The following is a 26,011-nucleotide window of genomic DNA, read 5'->3' on the forward strand; positions in this document are numbered from 1 at the left end:
GGGTGAGGAATGATACCAGTGGCAGTGAAGCAGATTTGTTTGTATTACACCAAGAGAGACACCCAAAATAAATAGTCTGATTGCTATTTTGAGATTTCAATGAATAGGCACAGAATAGTGTAACTTAGCCCATTTATTCTGATTACGAATTTGAGTAGCAAGTTGTGTGATATTGAATCAGGTCCTTATAGAAGTAAATCTGCTTTGCAGTGTGTAAATGAAGAGCAGGTCAATAAAGCCCTAATCTTAAAATAGTTGTAAAAGTTGACAGCATAAAACAAGTGCTGTGCACATCGAGGTGGCACATGCAGTGAACAGTTAAAGCATTCTGATTGATTTCGAGGAAGAAAAAAAGTCTTCCTTGGGTTTATTAGTTTTCCAGTAAGAGCCAAATGATGAGATGCTGCAAAGCCGATTTGGCCACATGGCTAAGAACTTCAAGGACAAGAGCGGATATGCTGATTGTGGTGGGGATCATGAGTATGGGGAACAGGAGTCCAGCCAAACTGTTGTAATAGTGGCAGAGCCCATACTATTACATATACTGGCCGTGAAATGATGAAACAAGAGCACAACATTCAAAAAGTGCGAGTGGAGAGGAAAATTGCAGAAGTTATGAGAGAAAATGCACAGAACAGAACAATGACTCGATTGAGCTCCAGAGAGCTCCCCAGATAAATACAGGTGTCCTTGTTATTGATAAAAAGGCACTAGTTACTTTCATTGCAGTAGTAATAAACACCACAGCTGGTGTCTAACCCAGAAATGATAAAATTCTGTCAATTGTAAAGGCAGCAGTAAATCATTTGAGGCAAGGAGGACTTCAGACATCAGTCGAGTCAGGAAACATAATGTTTATCCTAATTATGTTTTTTCTTCTTCAGTGGAATGCAATAAGTTTACTGGTCAATGGCCAGGAGTTTAAGCATTTCATTAAAGACCCTACTGATATTATCTATGTGCAGGAAACCTGGCTTAAGCCTACTTTGGAGTTTTTGATGGTTGATGTATGGTTATTCTGTTGTAAGAAAAGAAAAAAGACCACGATGGAAGAGGAGGCTGTGTTAGATTTGTTAAACAAGATATTTGTTAAACAAGATGTCCCATACAGACGCCACGCCGCAGTGACGTCAGGTTATGGGTTAATTGCGCCGGTTACGCGCTTACGTAAACTTTATTATCAAACATAATCAAACATATAGACGAAAATTTGTTTGATTTGAAATATTTTACAGGCTATAGTAATAATAAACCGACCACAATAAATAGATTTTTCCCCCAGCCCGTCCCTACCTGACCCGCAGGTTACCCGCGGGCCCTGCGGGTCAGAAGTCACCTGCACCCACTTTACTCATCCTCAGTGAGTTATCCCACCTGCATGGGTCGACCCGCGCATCGCTAATACGTAGGGTTTTCTATCTTTATGCATGTAACAACGCAAATATAAGGAGGATTTTCAAAATAAATAAATACAAAAAGTGACTAAAATCTTCACGGACCCACTATATGTAAAAACCGGCCGCATTCAGCCTGACAAAGCGCGCTCCCCGGTCACCTCACTGCTGTCCCCCAGCTCCTCTCCTGCCCACTATGCCCATGCATAGCGCTGCTCGGGTCACGGGTTTAGGACTCATCTGAAATGGCAAACGCACTCACAGGAAACAGCGCAGAATCTTTGGAACTAAAGCAGTCTGCATGCAGCCTACCTGGCACAGCGTGCGTGAGGAACATGACTGCAAGCACTATGGACACGTAGTCTATGATCTGTGACTTGTTTTTTTTTTTCCCCCGCTGGAGCATCACTTTTATCCTCACGATGTGTTTCAACTGTATCGATAACGTGGCCGCTCTGTGCTCACAGAACAACCTGCGCTTTTCTCTTCTCTCGTTTTTTTTTCTTTTTTTTAAAAATCATTTGTAACTGTGAATCTAGTTGCATTTAAGAGATAGTGTTGCCCTCTAAACACACGCAGATGCCGTCAAGTCAAGCGTCTAGCCCTCGTTTATTTTAAGTCTATTTAATTAAACAGGGCTCCCAAATCTATAGGAGACGCTTATTGCGCTGACTCGCCACATTAAAATGGATGAGCGTATGGATCTGACCCACCTGCACCTCTGTAGACATCTTATTAAGCTCTCTGGTCGTCCGCTGGTTACAGTCGACCACGCATCACTTGTATGTAAGTATGTATCTGGAGCTGTACACTGAAGCAGGTAGCGTCTAACAACAGCGAACTTGTACACGTGGCTGGGTTGTTTAATACTGGGGGACAGTCGATTTATACTGGGGCAAAGAGGGGCCTAAGGGTCTAGTGACGTCCCTGGTCTGGATTCAGGGGGAGCCCCCATTTGGAAAGAGGAGGCAATTGTACCAATCAGAAAGCCTGGGAAAGATCTGTCCAAGCCAAGTAGCTACAGGCCAACTGCTCTCCCATCGACCCTAGACACGCTGATGGAACTGAAAGGCTCTCCCCTGAGTTGGAAAAGCGAGGTGTTTAGCCAGCTATCAGGGTGGCTTCAGGATACAACTGATGCTGTCGTTAGGCTTGAAAATGTCATCAGGAAAGCCCAGGCAAATAAAGAGTCTAGCAGTGCTTTTTGATAGTGAAGAAGTGCTCTGTAAGAGAATCCCATGATCGACAGTGTCAAAGGCAGCACTCAGATCTAACAGGATCAAGACTGAGACTTTGCCTGCATCAGTGTTCAGGCGGATGTCATTTGTCACCTTGATAAGAGCAGTCTCAGTGCTGTGGTGGGGTCTAAAACCTGATTGGAAGACATCAAAGGAGTTGTTCATTTCTAGGAAGTTAATAAGCTGTTGGTAAACAACTTTTTCGAGGACTTTGCCTAAAAACGGCAGATTTGAGATCGGTCGATAATTGTTCAATATTGTGGCATCAAGACTGCTCTTCTTTAGGAGAGGCTTGATAACCGCAGTTTTCAAAGCGCTTGGGAATGTTCCAGATTGAAGTGACATATATGTGAGTGAGTGGTGATAGGAAACTGTTGAGCACAGACTTTAAAAATTTAGTGGGTAACATATCGAGGCAGCATGTAGATGAACTCAGACTGGTGACAATCTCTTGGTCAGTTTTGTCAGTTACAGGTGCAAAGTGAGTCAGCTCTAAGGGTCTACATGGGTGCTTGGTTGTTATTTGCGTTGTGGAATTTATGACATTTTTAATGCCCTGAACCTTGTCATTAAAGAATACTGCAAACTCATTGCACTTAGATGTGCAAATTAGTTCTAACGGCAGTGGAGCTGGGGGGTTTGTTAATCTGTTTACCGTTGCAAACAGGACACGAGAGTTGTTACTACAACTTCCAATAATGTCAGAAAAATACCTTTGCCTTGTTCTACATAAAGTGTGGTTGTACATATACATCTTTTCTCTGTAAATCTCATAATGAATCTGGAGCTTTGACTTGCGCCATTCCCGCTCGGCCCTCCGGCACTCCCTTTTCTGTGCCCTGACCAAGTCATCATTCCTCCATGGGGCTTTCTGCTTATCTTTAACCATTTTAACCTTCATTGGGGCAATGGTGTCCAGAACATTCAAAACACTCGAAGTTACAGAGTTCAACAAATCATCAACATTAGAACATGAGGCATTTTCAAAGTGTATCATTTCCATGAACAGTGCACCCGTGTTATCATTTATGTGTCTCCTTCAAACAACTGCAGGACCAGCCTCTGGTTTGGGAATAACAGACAGGTCAAAGAAAACACAGAAATGATCAGACAGAGCAACATCCACCACATTGACATTTGAAATATTTACTCCTTTTGTAATGAGCAGGTCCAGAGTGTGTCCTCTGTTGTGGGTGGGCTCAAGGACATGCTGAGTCAGACCAAAGGTTTCAAGGACAGAACTGAGCTCTTTAGCGTTTCTGTCAAACACATTATCCATATGTACATTAAAATCACCTGTAATGACTAAACCATCAAAGTCTGTGCATACGACTGAAAGCATCTCAGTAAAATCATCAATAAAACTGAGACAGTGCTGGCGAGGTTTGTATATGACTAAGTAGAGTATGGAGGGGGATTGTTTTAGCTCCATTTTGAATGAAACATACTCAAAAGATGAAAACACCCCAAATGACAATCTGTGAGTAACTAAATTATCTCTAAAAAATGCACACACACCTCCACCCTTTTTGTTTACTCGTGTTTCAGATTCAAATTTGAAGTTGGGTGGAGCTGATTCCACTAGAATTGCATTACCTGTGTTTTTGTCAAGCCATGTTTCGGTTCTAAACATAAAGTCAAGACTAAAAGAAGAAATAAAATCATTAATTAAAAAGGACTTGTTACATAAAGATCTGACATTGAGCTCAGCAAGTTTCATATTAGTTTCAGTAGGACTGGATGTTATCGTCTTACAGGGAATGTAAACTAAATGTCTCTGATTGGACAGTTTAACTGTCCTTCTGTTAATCAGTCTACGTGTTGTAACTGTAGATATAGCTCCATCACAGGGCCTCAGCATGATATTATTTTTATGATGACTGTATGTCCTGAGACAGCAGAGGGCCTGTGTGACCTAGCTCTTGTTGATAACAGCTCTGGGGGAAGGCAGGGAAGGGCGAGGAGGGGGGAGTTTGGGTGAAGGACCACGTGAGAGAGCAGGGGGGAGTTTGGGTGAGGGTGAGGGACCAGGTGAGGGCCGAGGAGGCGGAGCAGGGGGGAGTTTGGGTGAAAGACGAGGGGGCATAGGTGGGTACGGGGAAGAGTACTAGTATGTATAGGCCTAGATCTATTGAAATTTAAAATGATTTTTTGTACAGAAAGGTGAACAGCAATGATTAGGCTATAAAATACTCCCATGGAAGTAATTAACATGCCATTAGAATTAAAACTCTAAAAAAGCCTTCAATAACCTGTAGGGCCCAAGGTTGTGAAAAGAGGTCAAAACTAGATTGTGTGAATTCTAAGGAATTTTTTATATATATATATATATATATATATATATATATATATATATATATATATATATATATATATATATATATATATATGTCATCAGCATGTCTTAGTAGCATTTTAACATCTACTCTACAAGATTAAATAATCATATCTTTAGTTATGTAAATCTTCAAGTGTATATATATATATATATATATATATATATATATATATATATATATATATATATATATATATATATATATATATATGTGTGTGTGTGTGTGTGTGTGTGTTTGTGGATGCCTATATGTTCCAGCATCCACAAACGGCCGGCAACTGCTTTCATGCTATCACACAACTTGAGATTGACAAGGTACAAACAACACAAATGCTATGGAAGGAGTCAGGATGCCACCAAGATCCAGCAAAGTTAACATCATCTCCCCAACCGGAGAATAGGTATCACAGTAAACGAGGCAGCGACTGACCTGAAAAATAAGATCATGGCCTGGATGAACACAAGTCAAGCCCGACGCCAGTTATAGAGGCTAAGTGAAGTACCATGCCCAAGTGCCTGGGAGATGGCATGGCATCTGAGAAACTACCAACTTCTCCAGTAGGGGGCTGTAGTGCGCTATACTTAATTCCTATTTACTTGCACAGACAGCAAACGAGCAGATGGAGGGCAGTTACTGGCAGAAACTTGGAGCAGATTTTTATTCAACTTAATAGACAATGTCCTTATATCAATCCTAATAGAATAGAACTATGTTAGGTTACACCACTCTTAATAGTACTCTGAAATTAATGGGAAAGCATCAAACATTGTGAGCGATGCCATGCGTTATTTGTTTGTGGTAAATATGACCACACCTGAAGGACTTAAAAGAATAGGCATACAGCAGATTGCCATTAAGACTTTAATATATCACTGTAAAGCGTCAAACACAGATTTAGCATCAAGTGTTTAGTTTCTGCACCACACTCCGGAGCAGTAGAGGGCGGTAATGCACCTTATTAAGCTGATACCAACCGCCGTTAAACATCAAGAAGAAAAGGTAGAAGAAAAACGACAAACGAAGCCTGCCATTCATTCCATCTGTTCAACTGATGTAACTTCATACATTTGATTTGTGTACATGTCTTAGCCACCGTGTTTCTACCTGTAAGACAATGCGATTATAAATACTAAGTTAAATAGTAAATTGTCTAGACGATAATATCAATACAACTTTATAGTAATCTGGATTGTTTTTAGCATACCTGGCTAACGAAGAAAGTGCTGTTAGCTCCCGAGTACCAGTCTGTTCGCTTTTTTGCGTCCAGATAACATTAAAATGTTCTCTATGATTTTAACAATTACTTGCTGGAGGAGATTGGTGCTGCACTAGAAGCGTTTATTGTGCCTCAAGCTGTAGTTTACTAACCAATAATGTTGCCAAGATTGCGTGGATTTAAAGTACTCTTATTTTTTTGTATTCATGTGTAGAGGCAGTGAAGATGGAGGCTCCACCGGTGACTGTGATGCCTGTTACGGGTGGAACAATTAACATGATGGAATATCTACTACAAGGTAAGCTATCTTTGTCACTAACGCGGCACAAGTCAAATCAAACAAGTCAGTTTGGTACTTTAACTAAATGAATACATTTCATGTTTATTTATTGTTTATTTTGATGATTCATTTTGCTGTGTCTTTTATCTTAGAGAAGTAAGCAACGTCAGTACTAGTAGTAATATTACAAATAGTGCTGAAATTTGCATTCACTTTGACATGTGTATAGCAAAAGACGAAGTTTAAATCTGTCAACTGGACAAATCGTTGTAAGAGTGAAGACGTTTTGCTGCTCATTCAAGCCGCTTCTTCAGTTTTGTTCAGATTGCTGGTGGCCACTGCCTTATATCTTCACATTGGCATGCGTAAAACTGCGTAAAGTGTTCCGTTCATTTGAAATACTTCTCTAATTGTCAATAAATGCATAGTCCGTGTCATCGCAGTCAGATTTAAACTTCGTCTTTTGCTATGGATCAGACCTGGATGACTGAGGGATTACACAGACATTGACATGTGTAAAACAAAGTAGGCTATTTATGTAAATTATGTGCAAATATATTGTATACCACAAAGATTGCAACGAAGAAGACCCTGTTTAAAGACTGTGTAGCCAAAATGACCAAATATTGTGCTGAAACTCATGTTTTGTGTCCTCAGGGAGCGTGTTGGACCAGGCCTTGGACAGCCTCCTGCATCGCCTCAGAGGTTTGTGTGACAACATGGAACCTGAGACATTCACAGATCATGAACTGGTTTATCTTCTGAAAGGCCAACAAGGCAATCCTTTCATTTTGCGTGCCCGCCGCAGTCTGTCCCACCCCACCGCCCCATGGCACCTCCGCTACCTTGGGCAGCCTGAAGTGGGAGATAAGAGCCGCCATGCTCTGGTTCGCAACTGTGTGGACGTAGCTACCTCACACAGCCTACCCGAGTTTCTTAATGAGATGGGCTTCCGCATGGACCATGAGTTTGTAGCTAATGGTCACATATTTAGGAAAGGGGCTATGAAAGTGGTGGTGACCAAGCTGTCTCGTATTCTGGTGCCTGGGAACACGGAGAACATAGAGCGACTCTCGTTGTCATATTTAGTGGAACTGAGTGTTTTGGCTCCAGCTGGACAAGACACTGTGTCTGAGGACATGCGCAGTTTTGCTGAACAACTCAAACCCCTGGTTCACCTCGAGAAAATTGATCCAAGCAAACAGAGACACTAAATGAAATGAACTGAACCACTGAACCTTTTTCCATTTGTATTTTGTTCTATAAAATAATTTAAAAAGTGAAGCAAAGCGTTTTTATTTCTTTGTTTTTATTTGTCTCATCAGTTGAATTAGTTAATCGCAACTCAGGAGTAGAAATAATAGTTAACCCAAAAAGGTAAATACATAAATACCTTAGCATATCTTTATAATTACATTGCAGCATATTTATATTGTGTAAATATATAGAACAACTGATTAAATATAGTGACATTTAAGACTCAGCCAATTATTTTTTATATATGTATATATATCTACACACACACAAGAAAACTCCAAAAGCACATCCCTTATTGTGTTTTATGTGTGTGTTATTTGTGTTATTTATTTCTATATGTGTAATGGAAAATATAGCTTGTGTTGGATTTTGTATAATAGCATTTTCCTCATGGACAATTTCTCTACCACTAGGTGTCTCTCTTGCTCTTCAGACCATTGTCCTGTACCAGCGAAGCTACCTCAGATCATCTGCAGGAGCTGTGGTTGCCATGGAAATAATTAGCTGTGAGATCTGCACATCCCCCCCCCACTCTAATTAGTTTCTCAATTGCTTAATGATACATAGACCTGTGAAAGCCTTTCTTTCTTCCCCTCAACAAAAGCATTGATTTTCCCTCTCTTCCCCTCTCATTCCTACTGTTAACCCATTAGTGCCTCTTTCATGGGAACTTGAGCTAGGACTATTACACATGAAAGCACTCTGGCGGCCTAAGGTTTTTCACTCCCCAATTTCTACTCCAAATTGGGCTTTATGCTGTAGTGTAAACATTAAGGCCAGTCCACCGCAGAGGTAACTAATGCACATCCTGTCAGTTATGGTGATAACATGAGCAATAAGACATGAGTGCTTCTAATAATACCACTACAGGAGATGCATTTGCAGTGGCTGTGATGTAGAGCAACTGCAGTGTGCATGTTGAAGGGCACAGCCTGAGGCCCTTGTGCCTGTCTCTTCAGATTGACCTACCTGCATGTCAAGGTTCATCGGACAGGTCTGCTCAAGTAGAAAGGTGATATGACTTTGCTTGCATCATGTTCCTCTAGCACCACAGGTCCACTCTCAAAGTTTGCTATGATTATACACTTAGGTTTGTATGTTTGTCTGCTTCAGTGGATATCTTTCTATAATATTTAAATTGATGTTAGAGTTCTTCACTTTATCTTTAGCTGATCATCAATAAGACTGGATTATCTGATGGAGACAGTTTTATGTTCCAACTACTAGAAGCAGACTGGCCCTCAGGACTAAAGCATGATGTTTCAGCTCTGAGTGAATTATTGTATTAAAGAGACAGATGCCTCCTTGCCCAAGGCTTTACATGTCCAGCATGGATACACTACAGTTTGCTGGCTTTCTTCCACTTAAACTTGTGTTTAGCACTGTGCTCTTTGGTGATGAGTTGGACTCCCACAGCACCTCTACTTCGCATTGCCTGGAGAACAGAGGCATCGCTAGGCTAATCAGTGTCTTGGCATCCAGCCCACATGCCTATTGTGGTTGAAGCCAACCAATGACTTGCACAAGTGAAAGATATAACTGCCAGAGGCAATTTGAAATGTTGCATAGTTGATCTGGAAAATAGACTAAAGCAGCAATGTCTTTAAACTGCACACACAATGATTGTACTGTGAGAGTGTTTAATTTACTGTAGCTTAAATATGAAAGCAAGGGTTGAATCTTTTTTTTTTTTTTAGCTTCTTAACATGGTTATTTACTCATCATACGAAACAAGTAAATAGAGCATCACATTGTTTGAACCATGACATGTATTTATTACTCGCACTGCTTTTGGCTGCACACGCGACTTACCTGACTGTCCAGATGCTCTGGGTCTTCAGCTGTTAAATATAATTAATTTGCTTAAACTTTAATTAAAGTGTTTGTTAATCATATTTTGTTGGCCTTCTAAAATGAGCACCAAATCTATTACCTGCATTGGCCTATATTATCCATCCAAAAGCAGAAACTTAATTAAAAGTCTTGGCAGCATTGTAATTTGTTTCTTGTGAACATACTGCTCATAGCTGGCAGTGGCATTGCCAAGATGCCGCAAAGCTGGCTCCCACTTGCGGTCGGAAGTCTTTAAGTCGTGCCTACTTTGGGTCAATGCCATAAAGAGGTGAAATGCAGTGTCGCCTCCTCAGTTCCGAAAGGTTGGATGTGCGCCCTCTCCTTCCAGTGTCATTGGAGTCCATATGCTCGTTAAGAGTGTGGGCTGTTTGCTCAGAGGGGAGGACAACCAGGGGAGGTGTTTTCCCAGACAGCTATCGATCTCCAAAGGGTGCTCTTGTGGCTTCTCTGGCTTCCTCCCATTCTAATTCCACTGGGCAGAAAGAGTTGCTGAGAGAATATATGCAACATCATGAGGCTTCTGTGGGATGTCTGAGTTGGCAATGACAATGAAGTGAGAAATTGTCCTGTAAGGTTGGAGGGAAATGCAACCCCCTTCAATAATGTGAATGAAATTCCCTAGTGCTGTTGACAAAGCTGTGGCTTGTTGCTGCTTTGGTCTGCTCTGTCTTATGTGTGGCAGGTCGAGGTGATTACAGCTGTGCAGAACACGCTGTTCCAGGATCAGCCACACAAGAGCCTGCAGCCAGCCACGCTGCCTCTGGAATGTCTGGTATTGGGACAGTGAGGAGTCAGCCTCCAAGGGACACAAAACATACATATTCTTTTAACTAGAGCACCAAACTGGCGCCCCTCTCATCAGATTCAGACTTTGGTAAATTAGACATGTTTAATAGTTTGGCTTTCTTATTGATTACTTTTTTTAGTAGTTACTCTAGTTTCTTTTCTTTTTTTTTGGCTCATATATAATTTAATTGGTGGATGAGTGGCTGGCACACTCTCCACATGGCAAAAAGGTCTCAGGTTCAACTCCCAAATGCTATGGGCCCTTTCTGTGCAGAGTTCAGATGTTTTTCTCTGTATATGGGTGTCCACGTCAACATGCACATCCTATTGTTAATCCCTTTTAATTGTTTGTGCGTGATTATTTTGATGAAATTCTGTCTCCTTACTCTTTATTCCACACAACTGTGAGTGTACATCTGATACCAAATAAATGTATTGCTACATGAATATGTAGTTATATCCAGTGGAAGAAGAATAAATGGTCATTTTGGTAATGGTCATTATTTGGCGATTCCAGGTGTATTGCGGGATGAAAAGGTAAAAAAAAAAGTTTTCATGCTGTTATGTTACAGTATACTTGAAAAATCACAGAGAGATACATGGCATTTTAACCAGCATGAAGTCATTCTGTGACACATCATGACACATCCCCTGCCATTTAAAACCATGCTATTTTCAACACATTTCACAACTTCTGTCTTGTCTGAGTACACACATTGTGGCTGTGTTATGAAACTTTTAAGTACAGTTTGAGTCAATGAACAGTTTGCCCAAAGAGGGTGGGTTCTGTTTCAACCACCACACCGCACCGCACGAAAGGCTCTGTGCAATAAAATAGTGGCTGTATCTGAAATGTAGCCTCTTGCAGCCGTAAGCAGTCACACACTTTTTTTTTTTTAAGTTTAAGTTTTCCGGAAGAATATGCCTCTGGCAGAGGGATAATTCACCATTCTGTTGAATATTTTGACTGACAATACAGTAGATCGCAATGATTACCCGTGGGGGTTGGAAATACTGTCATTTTACGCGTCAGAAATAGTAGCTATTTCTGCGTAAAACATTGGACAGTTTTAAAATCCATGAATAAATAATGGTTTTCCCACATCTACCGCGTCTATAGAGTACAGAGTAATGCTATAGATTGTTGTTTTAAATTGAGTTGGTAGTATCACTTAAATCATACCCGAAAGCTTTGGTTGAGCGAATAGGAAAGGAGCACCTGTGACGCGCGACTGCCTAGTTGTGAGATTTTAAGGGGAGGAGGGGCGGAATCCCCCGGTCACTGTGGCAGGTTGATCTGACCACTGCCTGTGCCAGAAGCCAACTAGAGCTATCTATAGGAGATGACCATACGCAGGCGTCCATCTCACGCGCTCAATCGTGTGCCTGGCTTGGACCCAAAATGATTTTTAATTCTGACCTCTGAAAAGCCCCTGCTCCCATCACTCCGCTTGGATTAAAATCTCGGGTTACCTAATCTCTCGTAATCTGAACTAAATCTGTCTAATCGGTATAGAAAATTACACTCACTAGGAGTAATCATCAAGAGGTGAAATAACCTCCCGCGCGCTGTGAGGTCTCCCCGAGGGCAACTATTACGCGCAACGGTCACAGAGCCACACGACAGCATTTGGCACTGCTTTGAGCAGCTTTCACTTTGGAGTGGACTGCACTTAACGAGGGCGTCTGGCACTAAGAAAGAATTTCTTTATTCCAGAAATTTGGGGGAAGGCTGGTCCGGTGCGTGAGAGAAATGGGGAGAGGCAGACAGGGGGAGAGAGCGAGGAGGGAGAAGGAGGAGGGGGGAGTTTGGGATTTCGCTGTAATCGTGTTCAGAGAGTATTGATTTCGTGAGCGCACTCCAATTGGCAGCATCTTCACTACAGCGCCGGCGCGTCATCCTCGCTTCACATCGACGGAACGAGTTGTAAGCAAATGAGAACATGTGTGGGATCTGAGAGTGGGGAGAGACGCGAGAGGCTAGAGGAGGTGTGATAAAAGCCTATTTTATCAACGTGACAAGTGGATACGAGCTCTCACTGTTGGACTGTATATGTGTGCGTTTTGGAGACTGGGGAATTTATCGATTCGTCACATGCGCACGCCTCTTCATTATAATTGCAGACAGTTGGGTGCTGTTCAGGCTGAATGGACTTGAATGTGGCGCTGCCAGCTTAATCCGTGCAGACTGGAAGATTTAATAATTCACGGTAATCACGCATTATCGCCTCAGTGGATGCTCTCCACACTGCCCGGCTTGTGATTTTCTCCTCTTTACCCTTTCCATCGTTGTTGCACCATTCTTCTTGGGGATTTTTCGACGACTATGCCCCATATCTGAATTATCATCTGTTGCTGCAAGTGGATTTAAAAGGCACACATGCCTGGCGCCCGCTCATTCTGACAGGTGACTTTAAATTGCGCGTAAAATGGACGAAAAATTATTATTACTTTTACTACTTCTTCTGTCTTTACACGCGAAGCTGTGATTTTTTTGTCATTCTTTCCACTATTTAAATTTAACCGGTATATTGTTTGAGTGACAGTGTGGAGAGAGTGGGAGCCGTGGAGGAATCCAATTTTCCCTTTATTTCATCTATCCCGTTCTCGTTGAAGGATAAATGTTGATGATGGAGGACGACGAATTGGACGCTCATCAGGTTGATTCGGATTTTGAGCCGCAAAGTCGGCCTCGCTCTTGCACTTGGCCGCTGCCGTGCCCGGAGGATTTCCCGACAGGACACGAGGTCAGAGGGGGTCTTCCTCTGGCGAACATCAAGGTAGAACCGGAGGACATACCGGCATGCAGGGGAGGAATTACGCCGGTGGAGCTCAAGCACCCGGCTACTGGCGCGACGCACCCCTGTCTGGCTGATGTGAGCGGACCGCTGCGCAAAGCCAAATCCTCGCGGCGGAACGCGTGGGGGAACCAGTCCTACGCGGATCTCATTACACGCGCCATTGAGAGCACCCCGGAAAAGAGACTCACGCTGTCACAGATCTACGACTGGATGGTCCGCTATGTGCCCTACTTCAAGGATAAGGGCGACAGTAACAGCTCTGCTGGCTGGAAGGTAAGAAGGAAGAGTCAACCACATGACTGTCATAAAGCCCTGACGAGTTAATCACACTTTACAGAGGGCTCACTAAAAGCCATTATAATTTTTTTAAACTCTTCGCGCCATACACATGTCACTGTGGGTTCCTGTGTCCGTTACGCATGAATGGTGCCATGCGCTATCTTGTCTTAGTTCATTACTGCCGTCAGTCATTCTAATAGATCAGTGATGGCAGCGTGTAATATAGAAGAGAGTAGTCACTTCAAGGCTGTGCAAAGCTCCTGAACACCATCTTTAGTGGCGCATGAAATAAACAGCGACTTAATAATGTATTTCCATAAATCAGGTGCGCAATGTGGCAGATAAATAAGAAAGTACCCCCCATGCATATTCATCCCAGCCGCTCTTTTTCTACAAACATGTGAATCAACAGTAAGACACTTGTTGTGAGATCAGGTCAGCCGCTGGCCACAATGTAAATATTCACTACTGACCACAAGTCCACTTCTACTGCTGCAGTTGGTCTGGCCAAAAGCCTAGAGTAACCTCCTGGACTTCTGCCCATGTTATCAGCCTGGTGCTTCAAGCCTCTTCTTGTTTCTATTCATTATGGTTATCTGAGGACAAGGCAGGGGCAGAGGAATCAGCAGGCCGCCCCACATGGCCTTAAGGGAGAGAGTGTATAGAGCGTGTGTGAGAAGGCGGCATGTAAAGTTTGCAGGAAATGACAGTGGCTATATGGATTTGTCATCTACTTGGAAATGTATTGTGACAAATACTTTGAGTGTGACAATGTTCTGGACAAATGGATTGTGTCTTATATGACTTAGCTGAGCAATACTTTATTATGGTCAGATGAATCAAAACTCCTCTAGATTTTGTGGCATTTATACATTGCATGTTATTTGCAAACAGTGGTCAGGACATTCCAAATTCACTGGAGGTGCATGATAAAAAAAAAAAAAATCAAGGTTTATGCAGAACTCCACCAAGGCAATAAATTCTCGCTCATTGTGCCCTGAGGTGTACGCAAAAAGTTGTCTTTTAGCATGCAGCAATTACACCGCTTTAGCCCAGATGCCCTTCCTGATGAAAGGCTTGTTTGTTTGCTGATTGCTTTTTCACCTATTCTACTACACTCTACTCCTAAAAGTGAATAATTTAGAATAAAACATCATTAGGCGTCATTGATAGACAGTCACAGCTTAGAGCTAAATACATAGACATACATTGATACTGGACTTAATCCTGTTCTTATACATGCACCCACCTGTACTATTTGTTTAAAAAAGTAATAAAACATAAATACATTAGCCTTTTCCTCACAATACCTCAATATATTTTATTAATAGGTTTGTCTAAGTATGAACCTCAGGTAATAACATGTTGAGTTACAGTTGCGTAACCTCAACTCTGTCACCTGTAAATACTGCTTTCCTAATCACAATCAACTCATTGACATCCTAAGCCCCCTTGTCACACACTTGCACTCACTCATATCTGTGTCTATGGCTAACCCTTTTCTCCTCTTTCTTCAGAATTGCACACAGTCCCAGCATGGAGTAGCATCTTCAACCACAGAGCCACTTTAGCGTTAGGTTCCAAAGTCCCCAAGCTGCTATTTATGAAACTGCAAATTAGGGGGTTTGACATTGGCAGTCTGAGGTCCGGGGCTATTTAAGGCCACAGGCGAGACATGGGGCCCATTTCAGGTAATGACCAAGGATTAGGTAAGTCGTTTAAAGCAGGCAGCCATAATGTCAGTAGCAGGGCTGCACTGACCTGGTTTTTGGTCTAAGCTTGGCTCAAATGTAAACATACCCTTATACAGAGCAAGGTACTGAGTTCTCATGAATGGTATAGACAGCTAGCAGGTTTGCACAGGCTTCTGCAAGATAAGGTAACAAGTTAAAATTTAGCTTGCGGAATGGCTGTAGGTGTGGCTTGTGTCAGGTTAGTGGAGTTCATACATTTTTCTTTTTTTATATTCTGCAAAAGCACATAATCTTTCTGGGATCACTACAGCAAATTGTCTCCATGCATGCTTGGATTTTATGCTGATTTGGCATAAGGTGTAAACCAGATGCCCTTCCCTCCTTAATGCAGCTCCTTTTATCTAGGCCCAAAGATGACCCTGTTCATCTTGCATTATTCAAAGCTAAACTGAGAGAACTCTGCTCCCTTTGTAAAACAATACTAGGCATACTACATTTTACATGTACAAAACGCATGTCTCTAAAAAGTTCTTCTATTAGTTTCCTTTGCTTCGTTTTATACAGTTGATTTATAGTGACAAACTTATAAATAAATCCATAAAATAGTGTAAAAATATTGAGCAATCTTTAATACTTTTCTTTGAAGATGAGAAGCCATTTTGTATCTGTTAATATCTCTTAAAAAATCCTAATGGGTGCAGATTAACACGAAGCTACTTGTTTATACATTGGCCCATGCCAAAAACAGGTGCACGCCCCTACTGTGTCTGCTCTAACATAATTATATTTGACATTCATTTTAGTGCAAGCAAAAACTGACAAACCACAATATCAATGAACATTATGCATTAGCTCTGAACATCATATGCTTTTGTTATAGTGAGCCATGAGCAAAATGGTTGAGGTTGTTTATTGAATCGGCATGGCGATTCTAGGAAGATGGTTTTCCAAAGTAGATAGGAGTGTGGGATAAATTATGCTGCTGTGGCGGCTGTTGAAGAGGAGAGAGGATGTGATGCTGGTTTGATGATGGGTAATAGACAGCCAATACACCTAGACACAACCATTAAGCTTCTATAAATACCTAATGGGCCCTGATTTCTAGGAAAGCTGCAGTGTTGTGAGGTCATGGCTTCCTGTCTTTACTGGAGAGGACTTGCATAAAGGTGCACTTATAAACCTTGTTATACCTTTCCACTGGGTTCTGGTGGCTGCAATGTTTACCTATGATCTAACATGGTCTTTTAATGTATGGTATATATAGGTATGTTATATTTAGGTGTGCATATCTATCTATCTATCTATCTATCTATCTATCTATCTATCTATCTATCTATCTATCTATCTATCTATCTATCTATCTATCTATCTATCTATCTATCTATCTATCTATCTATCTATCTATCTATCTATCTATCTATCTATCTATCTATCTATCTATCTATCTATCTATCTATCTATCTATCTATCTATCTATCTATCTATCTATCTATCTATCTATCTATCTATCTATCTATCTATCTATCTATCTATCTATCTATCTATCTATCTATCTATCTATCTTTCTTTCTTTCTTTCTTTCTTTCTTTCTTTCTTTCTTTCTTTCTTTCTTTCTTTCTTTCTTAACACAGAATAATCACAGTAAACCCTTTGCTAAGTGAATTATATGAAACATAATGTGACCAACAATATGAATAGTACAAGGAAACACTCAAATAGTTAGTTGTAGAAGCTATAATGTGTCATGTACATTAATTATTGGACCATCTACACCTAAAATAAAGACAAATTTCCCCATGAGTGCAAAGGCAAGGTACAGACGATAAATACTGAGCCTGAAAAAATATTGTTAATCTAGTATATACTGAACAATAATTCGATATAGTAATTATCATGACAGCCTGGCCTCATAAGACTTTAAAGAAAAAACAAAAACGTTAAATATGCATGGTCTCTAGTTTTATGGTCTGCAGCTTTGTACTTGAATTGTTGGCCATACCATTAAAAAGAAAAAAAAAGTTTTCTAGAATGACTATAAAACGGGAAGTCTTCATCTTCCACCATATTAAGCACAACGCATGAAAAATCAAATATGGAATACACACATTACTCGAAACTGAAATAAGTGACTCATTTTGACTTCCCCCGTTCGTGCTTTAAACATTTTAAACCCAATTACGTTTTAAATCTAAATCTAATTACGGTTAATTACTGCATATCGTAGTGCCAACATCAAGGCATGCATACATATTGCACTTGTGCGTGGGAGAGGCACTCGTCAATAGCAACAAAGCATCGGGCCTTGGTATAGTAGTCATCTTTGTGGGGGTTAGTGCGGAGGGGGAGGGGCTGTCGACTTCTATAGCCATGTATGTTGGGGCCGCTGATTGGTCTGACAGCATGTCACTGCGGAGAATAGTACGGAGTCTAGGTTTTGACTCCCTAATGCCTCTAATGGTGGGGTTTTAGCGCGGACGCCGTGTGGGGATAGCCCTGCAGGCGCCGAGAACTTCATTAACTTCAAGGGGGTTAGATCATGCCATTGTTATGCATCGAGGTCCGCTTTATGATATGTCAGTGTGGGTAGATATGGAAGCCATAATTCATAATGCATCAATGAAGTGTGTGGGTATGTGTAAAGTCTATTTTCTTTTTCTTTACATTGGTTTAACAATAGTATTTACATAGTTATATATTCTTTGAAATTGCTTTGATTTATTTATTTATTTCTTCTTTTTTTTTCTTTTTTCATTGATCTTTGGTAGAATTAGATCAGACTGAGGTGGGTTTCATGAAGTACTTGTGGGATCAGATTAGAAAACATAAAATATATATATAAACTGGCAAAAACAGTATAATAATAGAAATTGAAATCAAAACATTTATTTTGTTATAGGCAGTATGATGCATGAGAAGTAAATGCAGTCTTTATATATATGTAGTTGATAGTCAGACAGAAAGATCAGCCACTGAACTTTGGGCAGGTACCAATTCTTAATTAGTGCTAATAGGATCTGCTTTTACACTGATTTTGTTCTTGGCTAAGGGTTAGTAATTAAGGCCTATATTTAGCTGCTACGTGCATCCCCATCAAACTCTATTATAAAAAAAACAACAACAATGTCCTAAACTGACCTCTGAAGCATCAGTATATCTTTCCTTCCTTTGATGTACTCAAAATAGCAAGTCTGTACTAAGCTTCCACCTCCAAATAGTTAGACATTCCATTCCACAACCAAATTTAGTGCCCATCTGACCTTATACTTCTAGCTTTAAATATGCGCTATGTAACTTTTCTGATTATCTAAAAAGGAAATGTTATTGCTTTGCCAAGAATGTTCCTCAGTAAGGCTTTAAACTTACCAGTGCCCATGTAGATAAGCTGCCGACACTACCGGGCCAAGTTAACGGAAAGATCTGCGGAGTGGGGGGCCAGCTCACAGTAAGAATGGATCTTTTTAAACCATTTCACCACATTCATAGCTAAATAAATAAATAGATCTAATGCCCAAGCAAAGCAACACTTGAATGTTTGTGCGTTGAATGTTTGTGAATGATCAAAATTTTCCAGTATGTAATCTTAAACTCTATTTTCCTGCAACATGCTTTAAATTAAATTTAACACATTTCTATTGGAAACAAGAAAAAAGTGCCAATTTCCCCTTTAACATTCTTACGAAGTGCACATGATTCCTTAGAGAGCATTTACTACCCTGGCTTTTCAGACTGGGGTCATCCAAATGCCAGGGGAGTTCAGAGCAGGACAGAGAGGGTGCCAGGCGGTCATTTTGCCACTCTAATCCAAATACTCTTATTTATTGTGCCTCAGCCAGAGATGCCAGCAGGGAAGGCGGTCAAAAGGCCACCCTTATCAAGCGAATTAAACAGGTGAAACTCAGCGCACGATTGGGACGGAGACTCTGCAGAAAGAGACGTCTGCGTAGGTAGGGTTTTATCTCTGGTAAAGGCTCATAAGCCCTATCTCCATAGGCAGCAGTATTTGTAACAAGGCTGGATCATATCACTCCATTTCATTGATTTATCGGTAAAGAGGCATACGGGCTCTCATAATCCTGTCACTATGCACAGGCCTGAGCCGCCGCCGCAGTGCTGAGAGACACTCTGCAAATATGAAGGATATGAATGTCAAACGTGCAGCCAGAGAGTGTTTGACAGGAGCTTAACCATCAAGTGGAGAGACTTGAAACTTTCAGAGAGTGAGATGTGGTTCATGTGTGTGCGTATGTGTGTGTACGGGAGGAGAAGGAATGCTTTCACTTGTGCCTCTTGATGACGGTCGGGGAGTCTGCCGGGACTGGAAACTGTCCTAGACTTTAGCTGATTCATATTTTATCCTGCGTCTTGGCTCAGGGGAGCGCAGTAATTTGAGAGTGCGACGTACACACAGAGCAGCGGTGGAATGAGAGCGTATGATGCATGCCGGACAGATTTATGGTCCGGGATTATGAGCACCTTACATCTCCCCTTGGCTCCCACAGAAGGAGCCAGGTTGGGTTCAGGCAGTATATTCAGGTTGAGCTGGATTTGATGCCAACAAGCGCGCTCTCACTGCCGTTCCCCTGCAGGCAGCTGTGGCAGTTCATTTCTCATTGAAAATGATTAATGTACATGCAAATTACCAGAGCATGGGCACGCATTCAAATATGGGAGACAGCAATCAGGAGACAGTAATATGAAAAACAATATCATTTTGACTTTGATATTAGGCCGCTCTTCCTTATCACTCCATCGACGAGACACGACTGTCTACGGTTTTATCTCTGACTCCATCTTCTTTTCCATTAAGCATTCAGTAAATTGTATCAAGTGTATTAGTTGGATTTTGCATGGGCCATTGTAACTCTAATAAATCGGATGGCACAAAGGAAAATACAGCATACATAAAGTATTCCTTGAAGCTGAACTAGATCTTCAATTAATTTAAACATCATGTGAATCAAGCTTTTAAATGGTTGCTTGTGTACATTTTAACTATTTGTTTTTACATATTATTCTCACTGCATGTTGAGAAAATATTGTATTAGTATATAAATGCTCATATACAACAACTCCATGCCAAAACTTGGAAAATGAAATTAGACACCTAAATTAGACCATCACATTTTTTAAAATGCATGTTCATAATATTATTTCTTGATTTATTGATTGATTCACCATGATATTTTCTCTTGCAGAGAGCTTTGTAGTTTATTATGTCTTGTTATACATGTTGAATGTATTGGAAATCTTTCTAAATTTTACTATCACATCCATCCTCAACCTCACTTCTGTCCATCGACTGTCTCTCATGGACCATAGACTGCATGTTGGTCTCCATTAGACATTCTGTACAACGTCTATGGATTAGTACATTCTGGCATTAAGAGCGATATAAAGGCCAGCAATCTTTCTCTGGGGAGCCTTGGCCTTGGGAGCTTTAGCTGTCTCCTGCCAGTGAGACCGGGAGACCGCCTTAAGCACTGTGCCTCCTCTTAGCCAAGGCAAATCTCATATCTCACATTATCTCCCAGATAATAGGATAACAATGGCGGATTTTCCTCAGCCTACCTCATCTCAACTCATTGGTCCTATACAAGTGGATGGGACTCTTAATTTTTATGGGCTCAAACTAATTTAAACGTTCCTCTTAGATGAGCCAAACTTCAGTGGTTGTGAAGCATTTCTTATAAAGCCTATTACTCACCACTGTGCATTTACAGCCACTTCTCAGAATATTAAATAAAATTAAACTAGAGAGGCACATTGAACACATTAGGAAATTGCCATGATTCTCTCTTCCCTGCAATATTTATGTATCATTTCAGTATTCCCCATTCGGAAAAGGAGAAAGCATTTGCACCAAAACCCCAGTACACTTCTCACAACTCCACAGAACCACCCATGGAGGAACACTCTGTTCTTGGGTGGGGTAAACCATCTTTTTGGCAGAGGGCACACAGCGAGCGGAAGTGAATTGCTTCTTGTAGATTATATTAAAACTTGTTGTGATCGGTCCAAAAGGCGTGGCTGTGTTTGGTGGCTTGGGACTATTGGCAAACTTGGAGAAAAGTAACTTATATTGTTAGTTGTGACATGACTTTGATCTTGACATCTGATTTGTAGCTGAAGTGTTGATGCAAGCAGACAGGCAAAACATATTATTCAAATTCAAGAAACTCTGAAGTGGGGCTTTGCAATATTGTCACAAATAAATATATCATTATTTTTTCTGACAATTATTACATTTACTGATTGAGCTTTTACTATCAGACAAATGTGAAATTACTCAAGTGCAGGAATATCACTATGTAGCCTTATTTAACTCTATAATAATAATAATAATAATAATAATAATAATAATAATAATAATAATAATAATAATAATAATAATTATTATTATTATTATTTCACATTTTAATCAGTTCTTTTTTAGTTATTTCTCTTTTTATTTATAAACATGCTCCTCAAAACAACATTCACAATATCATTAATATTTCAATAATATGCCCACCTCAACTGGGGTGGACCAATTTGTAGTTCGTTAAATCGTTGATGGTTCTGTGTCCCGTTCTTTTCTTTTGGGTAAGTCATCAACAAACTTGCCTTTATATTTATTTGTTAGTCACCAAATATGATGTGTTCAGATAAAACTAACAGAGAAGAATTACCGTTCATTCATAATTTTGCAGTCCAGAGAAATATGCTAAAACAAGATCAATCTAAATATCTTAGTTGGTGAAGGGGTTCAAGTTTTGCACATATGTTAATGAACTGTAAAATTGACGACAGAAATACAGAGATATCACCTTGTACGTATGTTTGAAAGATTATACTGCCAATTTCTGTTCTCTTCAATTCTGATCAGATACATTTTCTTCTCTAGCATTGCTTCACAGCAACAACAACAACAACAACTGATAATATCTAAACAATATATGGCCCACCTCTAAATCAGAAATCACTATTGTCCTTCCTTGTCTGTTGGTTCATATGAATGACAGTTTGATGGCAAGGACATCTGACAGACCTGCGTTCACCACTAGTAGCCTATACCCCTCTTTCAACCCTGGATGCTAGTGGTTATGCTGCGGGGAAACCTGATCTGTACATGGCCTTCATCTTTATGTTCTTGCTGCTGCTCTGGTACACACTGTAAGCTGGAGGCATACACCCACAACACCCACATTTCAATAAAATGTAAGTAAAAGCCACTGTGTTCCCGCGCTCAGACCCTCCAGCAACATGGTACTGTAGCGAGTGCAAACAGGAAGCAGCTCATTCTGTGGCTGTACACTGCCTCTGTAAGCTCACAACAGGGATGGCTCGAACTCCGCTGTGGAGACCGGCTCTCAGAATACATTTTTTAGAAAAGAAAACTAGAAAGAGTTATATAAAAGATTTTTAGACTATGACCGAGTACTTTCCAAGAAGTATTCCAAGAAACATTATGAGCCAGTTATGTATAATACAATAAGGCTTTCAAAGAGTATGAGAAATTGTGAATTTGATCAACATAGCAGATTCCTCATTGTTACATATGAAGTTATTTGCCTTCTTGTAAATTTGAATTGTGCATAAAGAAGGAAAGGCTTTGTACCCAATTTTCCCTCATGCATTTGAGCAAAATTTGTCTTGCCCAGTACAGATATATTGTATAAGCAGCTCTTGAGGTCAAAATATGTCAGCTGCATTCTGCTTAATTATAGTGTTTTATTGTCAGATAATCAGGAAGTGTGTGTTTGGATGAAAGTTGTTCTTAGCTTTACAATGATCTGCTCTGGTCTCTGAAAGTGAAGCACTTTTGAACTCATTGTGGTGAATAATTAGGAAGCTCAGAATACATAAAATACGTGAGGTATTTTTGACCACTGCAAACTGTTTAAAATGTTTTTCATGTTTTTAAGGCTGTAATCAGTACTTGCTAGACTGAAAAAAGAAAAAAAACAAACAAACAACAAAACATACTATCCCTTATGTATTTTTTCCTTTTAACTTATCTTTTGGACCCATCTAGTGTGACAATTAGATTCCATATGGAAATAAAAAAACACATATTGGTGAATATAAATATCACTTGGGCTAGTAATCGCATTCTGAATCTTAGAAAAAGTATGGCGTGTAGACATAGGGGCATATTGCTTGTAGTCTATCATAAAAGCAAACTGAAATGAGCAGGATCTACCAATCAAAAAGCCTATAATACGTGTAATATTTTCTCAGATTCAGTCAAGGCGCGTGCTTGAGGAACGTAATCTAATAGAGAAGAAAAGTCTGTCAGTTTCAATTTGGACGTCGGCGGATGACTGTCCCGCTGAAATCCTGTTTGTATTGCAGATTCGAAACGGCTTTTGGGATATTGTCATCAGCATGTGAATCAAACGCGTTGGCCTTGGAATTGTCTGTCTCCATGTGTAGCGGCATGCTTGTTGCTCAGCTGTGTCAATGTGCATAATATGTGATTGCCGGGTGCGAGTGGTTAGTATATGTGGAGAATGTTCTACCCTGTATGAAAGTGTGTGTGCATTTGTGTGTGTGTGGGTGTGTGGTGGGGGGGTTGATGGGCTCAGCGGGGGCCTGAATCCCGAGGGAACAGCTCTCGTTAATAATTCAGACGAGGCTCATTATCAAGGCAGCGCAGATTTCTCCCTGATTCCACCTTAATTGCAGGCAGGCTGCTCCACTCAGGCAGGCGGTAGTCACGCTGGGTCGACTCTCTGTCTTTTTCTCCAGCACTTACAGGCCCTGCTCTGTTCCACACTGCTCTGCTTCGTCTCAGGCTCTCAGCGAGGAACAGGCCCCAGGCAGGCCTGTGTAGTCTTTAATGGCACACACCTTATCCAGAACGTACTACGGGCGCTGCCTTTTATTTGTGCTCAAAGATGTGCCTCATATATTCCAGATCAGAGACAGACCTGGCACTGTTTGGGGCGGTGCTAAAATGTGAGTTTGTGGCCAACAAAGATGTAATCATCAAGAGGATGACGGTGCAAATGGAAACTATGGACAACAGTATGGTTGTTTATTGGGTAAGAAAAGCAAACTTTTTGAGACTACGATTTGGTCCTCAGTCATTCCTTTCTATGTAAAATGAATACTGATATTGAACGGATTTTTTGTGGGCGTCATCAATAACATGAATTGGTTCACAAATTGTCTCTAACCAAAGATCCTCCACTGGATGTTTACAGTGTATACCAGGTAAGGCTCCTACAGTTAGCTGGAAAAGACATCTGGAATAAACATAACCTTTTTCACTTATTCAATAAAAATCTCTATTTTTAAGATTATGCGCATTAAAGACAAAAAGACATAGAAACATAGGCTATGCATACAAAGCTTGCTTGGTAAATTGGTCACTTTGTCAATGTTGGATTAATGGCTATTAGTAATGCATAGAAAGTGGATGGATTTAAAATTAATTTCTTACCTAAGCAAAGGCCACATTTCACATTTTCTTACGTGTGCACCAGTTGATTTATCTGAAGAACTCAATCTTCTTCAAAATCAGCATAGAGCAAGCTTTTATAAATTTTATCAAGAAATCTCTTCAAACTCCTTGATGCTGTCGACAATATACATATAAAAAGCCTACACTGCACAAACAAAAGAAAATTATCATTAGCTGGAGCTCTTGATTTATGGTTCATTATGGCTCAACTACCATTTGTCTACTTACAGATCCATCTAAAATATAAACAATATGATGTCCTATGATAGACGCTACACAGGCCGTAATGTGTTTCCCGTCGGTTATGAGCGCAGTGAAATATTATAATGGTTGGTTTATCCTTGAAATAGCCTATGGTGTATTATCATGTTGATGGCACTATAGAATGTGCACCCCCATGATTGATATGAGTCTACAATAATACTCCTCTTCATCCACATCTATAGGCTTATGCAATGTATCTTGTCTCCATAATTTACTCTGACGGATGGGTTTTCATTCAGACCATTCAGTGAAGCCCCTCGGTGAGAGCTGCATAATGGCCCTGATCATGTCGTACATGTATATGAATATTTCAAATCAAGCCATTGTAACTAGACGGGGCTTTAGATAAACAACACAGATGCTTCTTTCTCTTTGCTCTCACCGTAAGACAAAGTGCGCTCCCTGCTGTATGCCTCTCCGGGTCGCAAACGAGCTTGCCACAAATCACGCTACACATATTTCCTAATTCAATTTTTCTGGAGGTCCGATATCTCTTCCTGTATGGATTGATGTTGTTGTGCATTTGTGTTCACATGCATGTAAAGCCCTGAAAATGACATGATGTATGTGAAAGCTAAACGTCTCCATCACTCGGGTTCTTCCTGGCAGCCACGTCTCCAGTCTAGCTCAATGCTTTGTGCTTGTCCATCTCCTGCCATAGAGCATACAGGGCGATGGTGGGAGGGGAGAGTGGGGAAGAGAGTGCTTGGTCAATCTGTTTACCTGCGCTTGCACGGCGGTCCCATAGGTGATGGAGAGGGCTGTGGAACTAAAGGGAAATGTAGTTAGTCTTGACTGATTGTAGATGATGGATAGGTAAGAATTACCAATGGAATAAGCAAGTAATGCAAGCGTCAATAGCTCATACTTAATATACTATTATAATTCAGCTATTTTTATGTATTTGGGAAATAACAGATGTCGTTTTGGACATAAATATATTTTTGACAGAGTTTGCTCTTGGTTTAATGGATTTTCAAATGGACATTAGGGAAATTTGACACTTATTTACTTAGTGCCCTCAAAGATTACCTTTCTTGCTCACACAAAACTGATTTAAAGTACCAGATTTTTTCCACATATTTGAGCAAAATTTGTCTTGGCCTAGTACAGATATTTTGTATAAGCAGGTCCTGTGGTCAAAAGTCCACTGTGTAGTGT

General features: G+C 40.5%; 3 protein-coding genes across 3 annotated transcripts in view; 2 read left to right on the plus strand and 1 right to left on the minus strand.

The window, feature by feature from the left end:
* The window catches only part of themis2 (thymocyte selection associated family member 2), a 110,854-nt gene that overhangs the window by 31,082 nt on the left and 53,761 nt on the right, over nt 1-26,011 (minus strand). The window lies entirely within an intron of this gene.
* On the plus strand, nt 5,973-7,741 carry med18 (mediator of RNA polymerase II transcription, subunit 18 homolog (yeast)). Its single transcript, XM_033981006.2, has 2 exons — nt 5,973-6,485; nt 7,125-7,741. The coding sequence occupies exons 1-2, from the start codon at nt 6,413-6,415 to the stop codon at nt 7,679-7,681; spliced, it is 630 nt and encodes a 209-aa protein (XP_033836897.1). The 5' UTR covers nt 5,973-6,412; the 3' UTR covers nt 7,682-7,741.
* The window catches only part of LOC117384468 (forkhead box protein O6-like), a 37,955-nt gene continuing 24,153 nt past the window's right edge, over nt 12,210-26,011 (plus strand). The window contains exon 1 of the mRNA XM_033981794.2: nt 12,210-13,438. Within this exon, the coding sequence (XP_033837685.1) occupies nt 12,986-13,438 (453 nt within the window). The 5' untranslated portion in view covers nt 12,210-12,985. The remainder of the gene's footprint in view (nt 13,439-26,011) is intronic.

This window comes from Periophthalmus magnuspinnatus, chromosome 16 (assembly GCF_009829125.3).
Source record: "Periophthalmus magnuspinnatus isolate fPerMag1 chromosome 16, fPerMag1.2.pri, whole genome shotgun sequence".
In the NCBI taxonomy this organism is placed as follows: Eukaryota; Metazoa; Chordata; class Actinopteri; order Gobiiformes; family Gobiidae; genus Periophthalmus; species Periophthalmus magnuspinnatus.

Coding starts and splice junctions, on each gene's coding strand:
- med18 (XM_033981006.2), top strand. CDS start 6,413: ATGGAGGCTCCACCGGTGACTGTGATGCCTGTTACGGGTGGAACAATT. Junction 6,486..7,124: donor GATGGAATATCTACTACAAG/GTAAGCTATCTT, acceptor TTGTGTCCTCAG/GGAGCGTGTTGGACCAGGCC.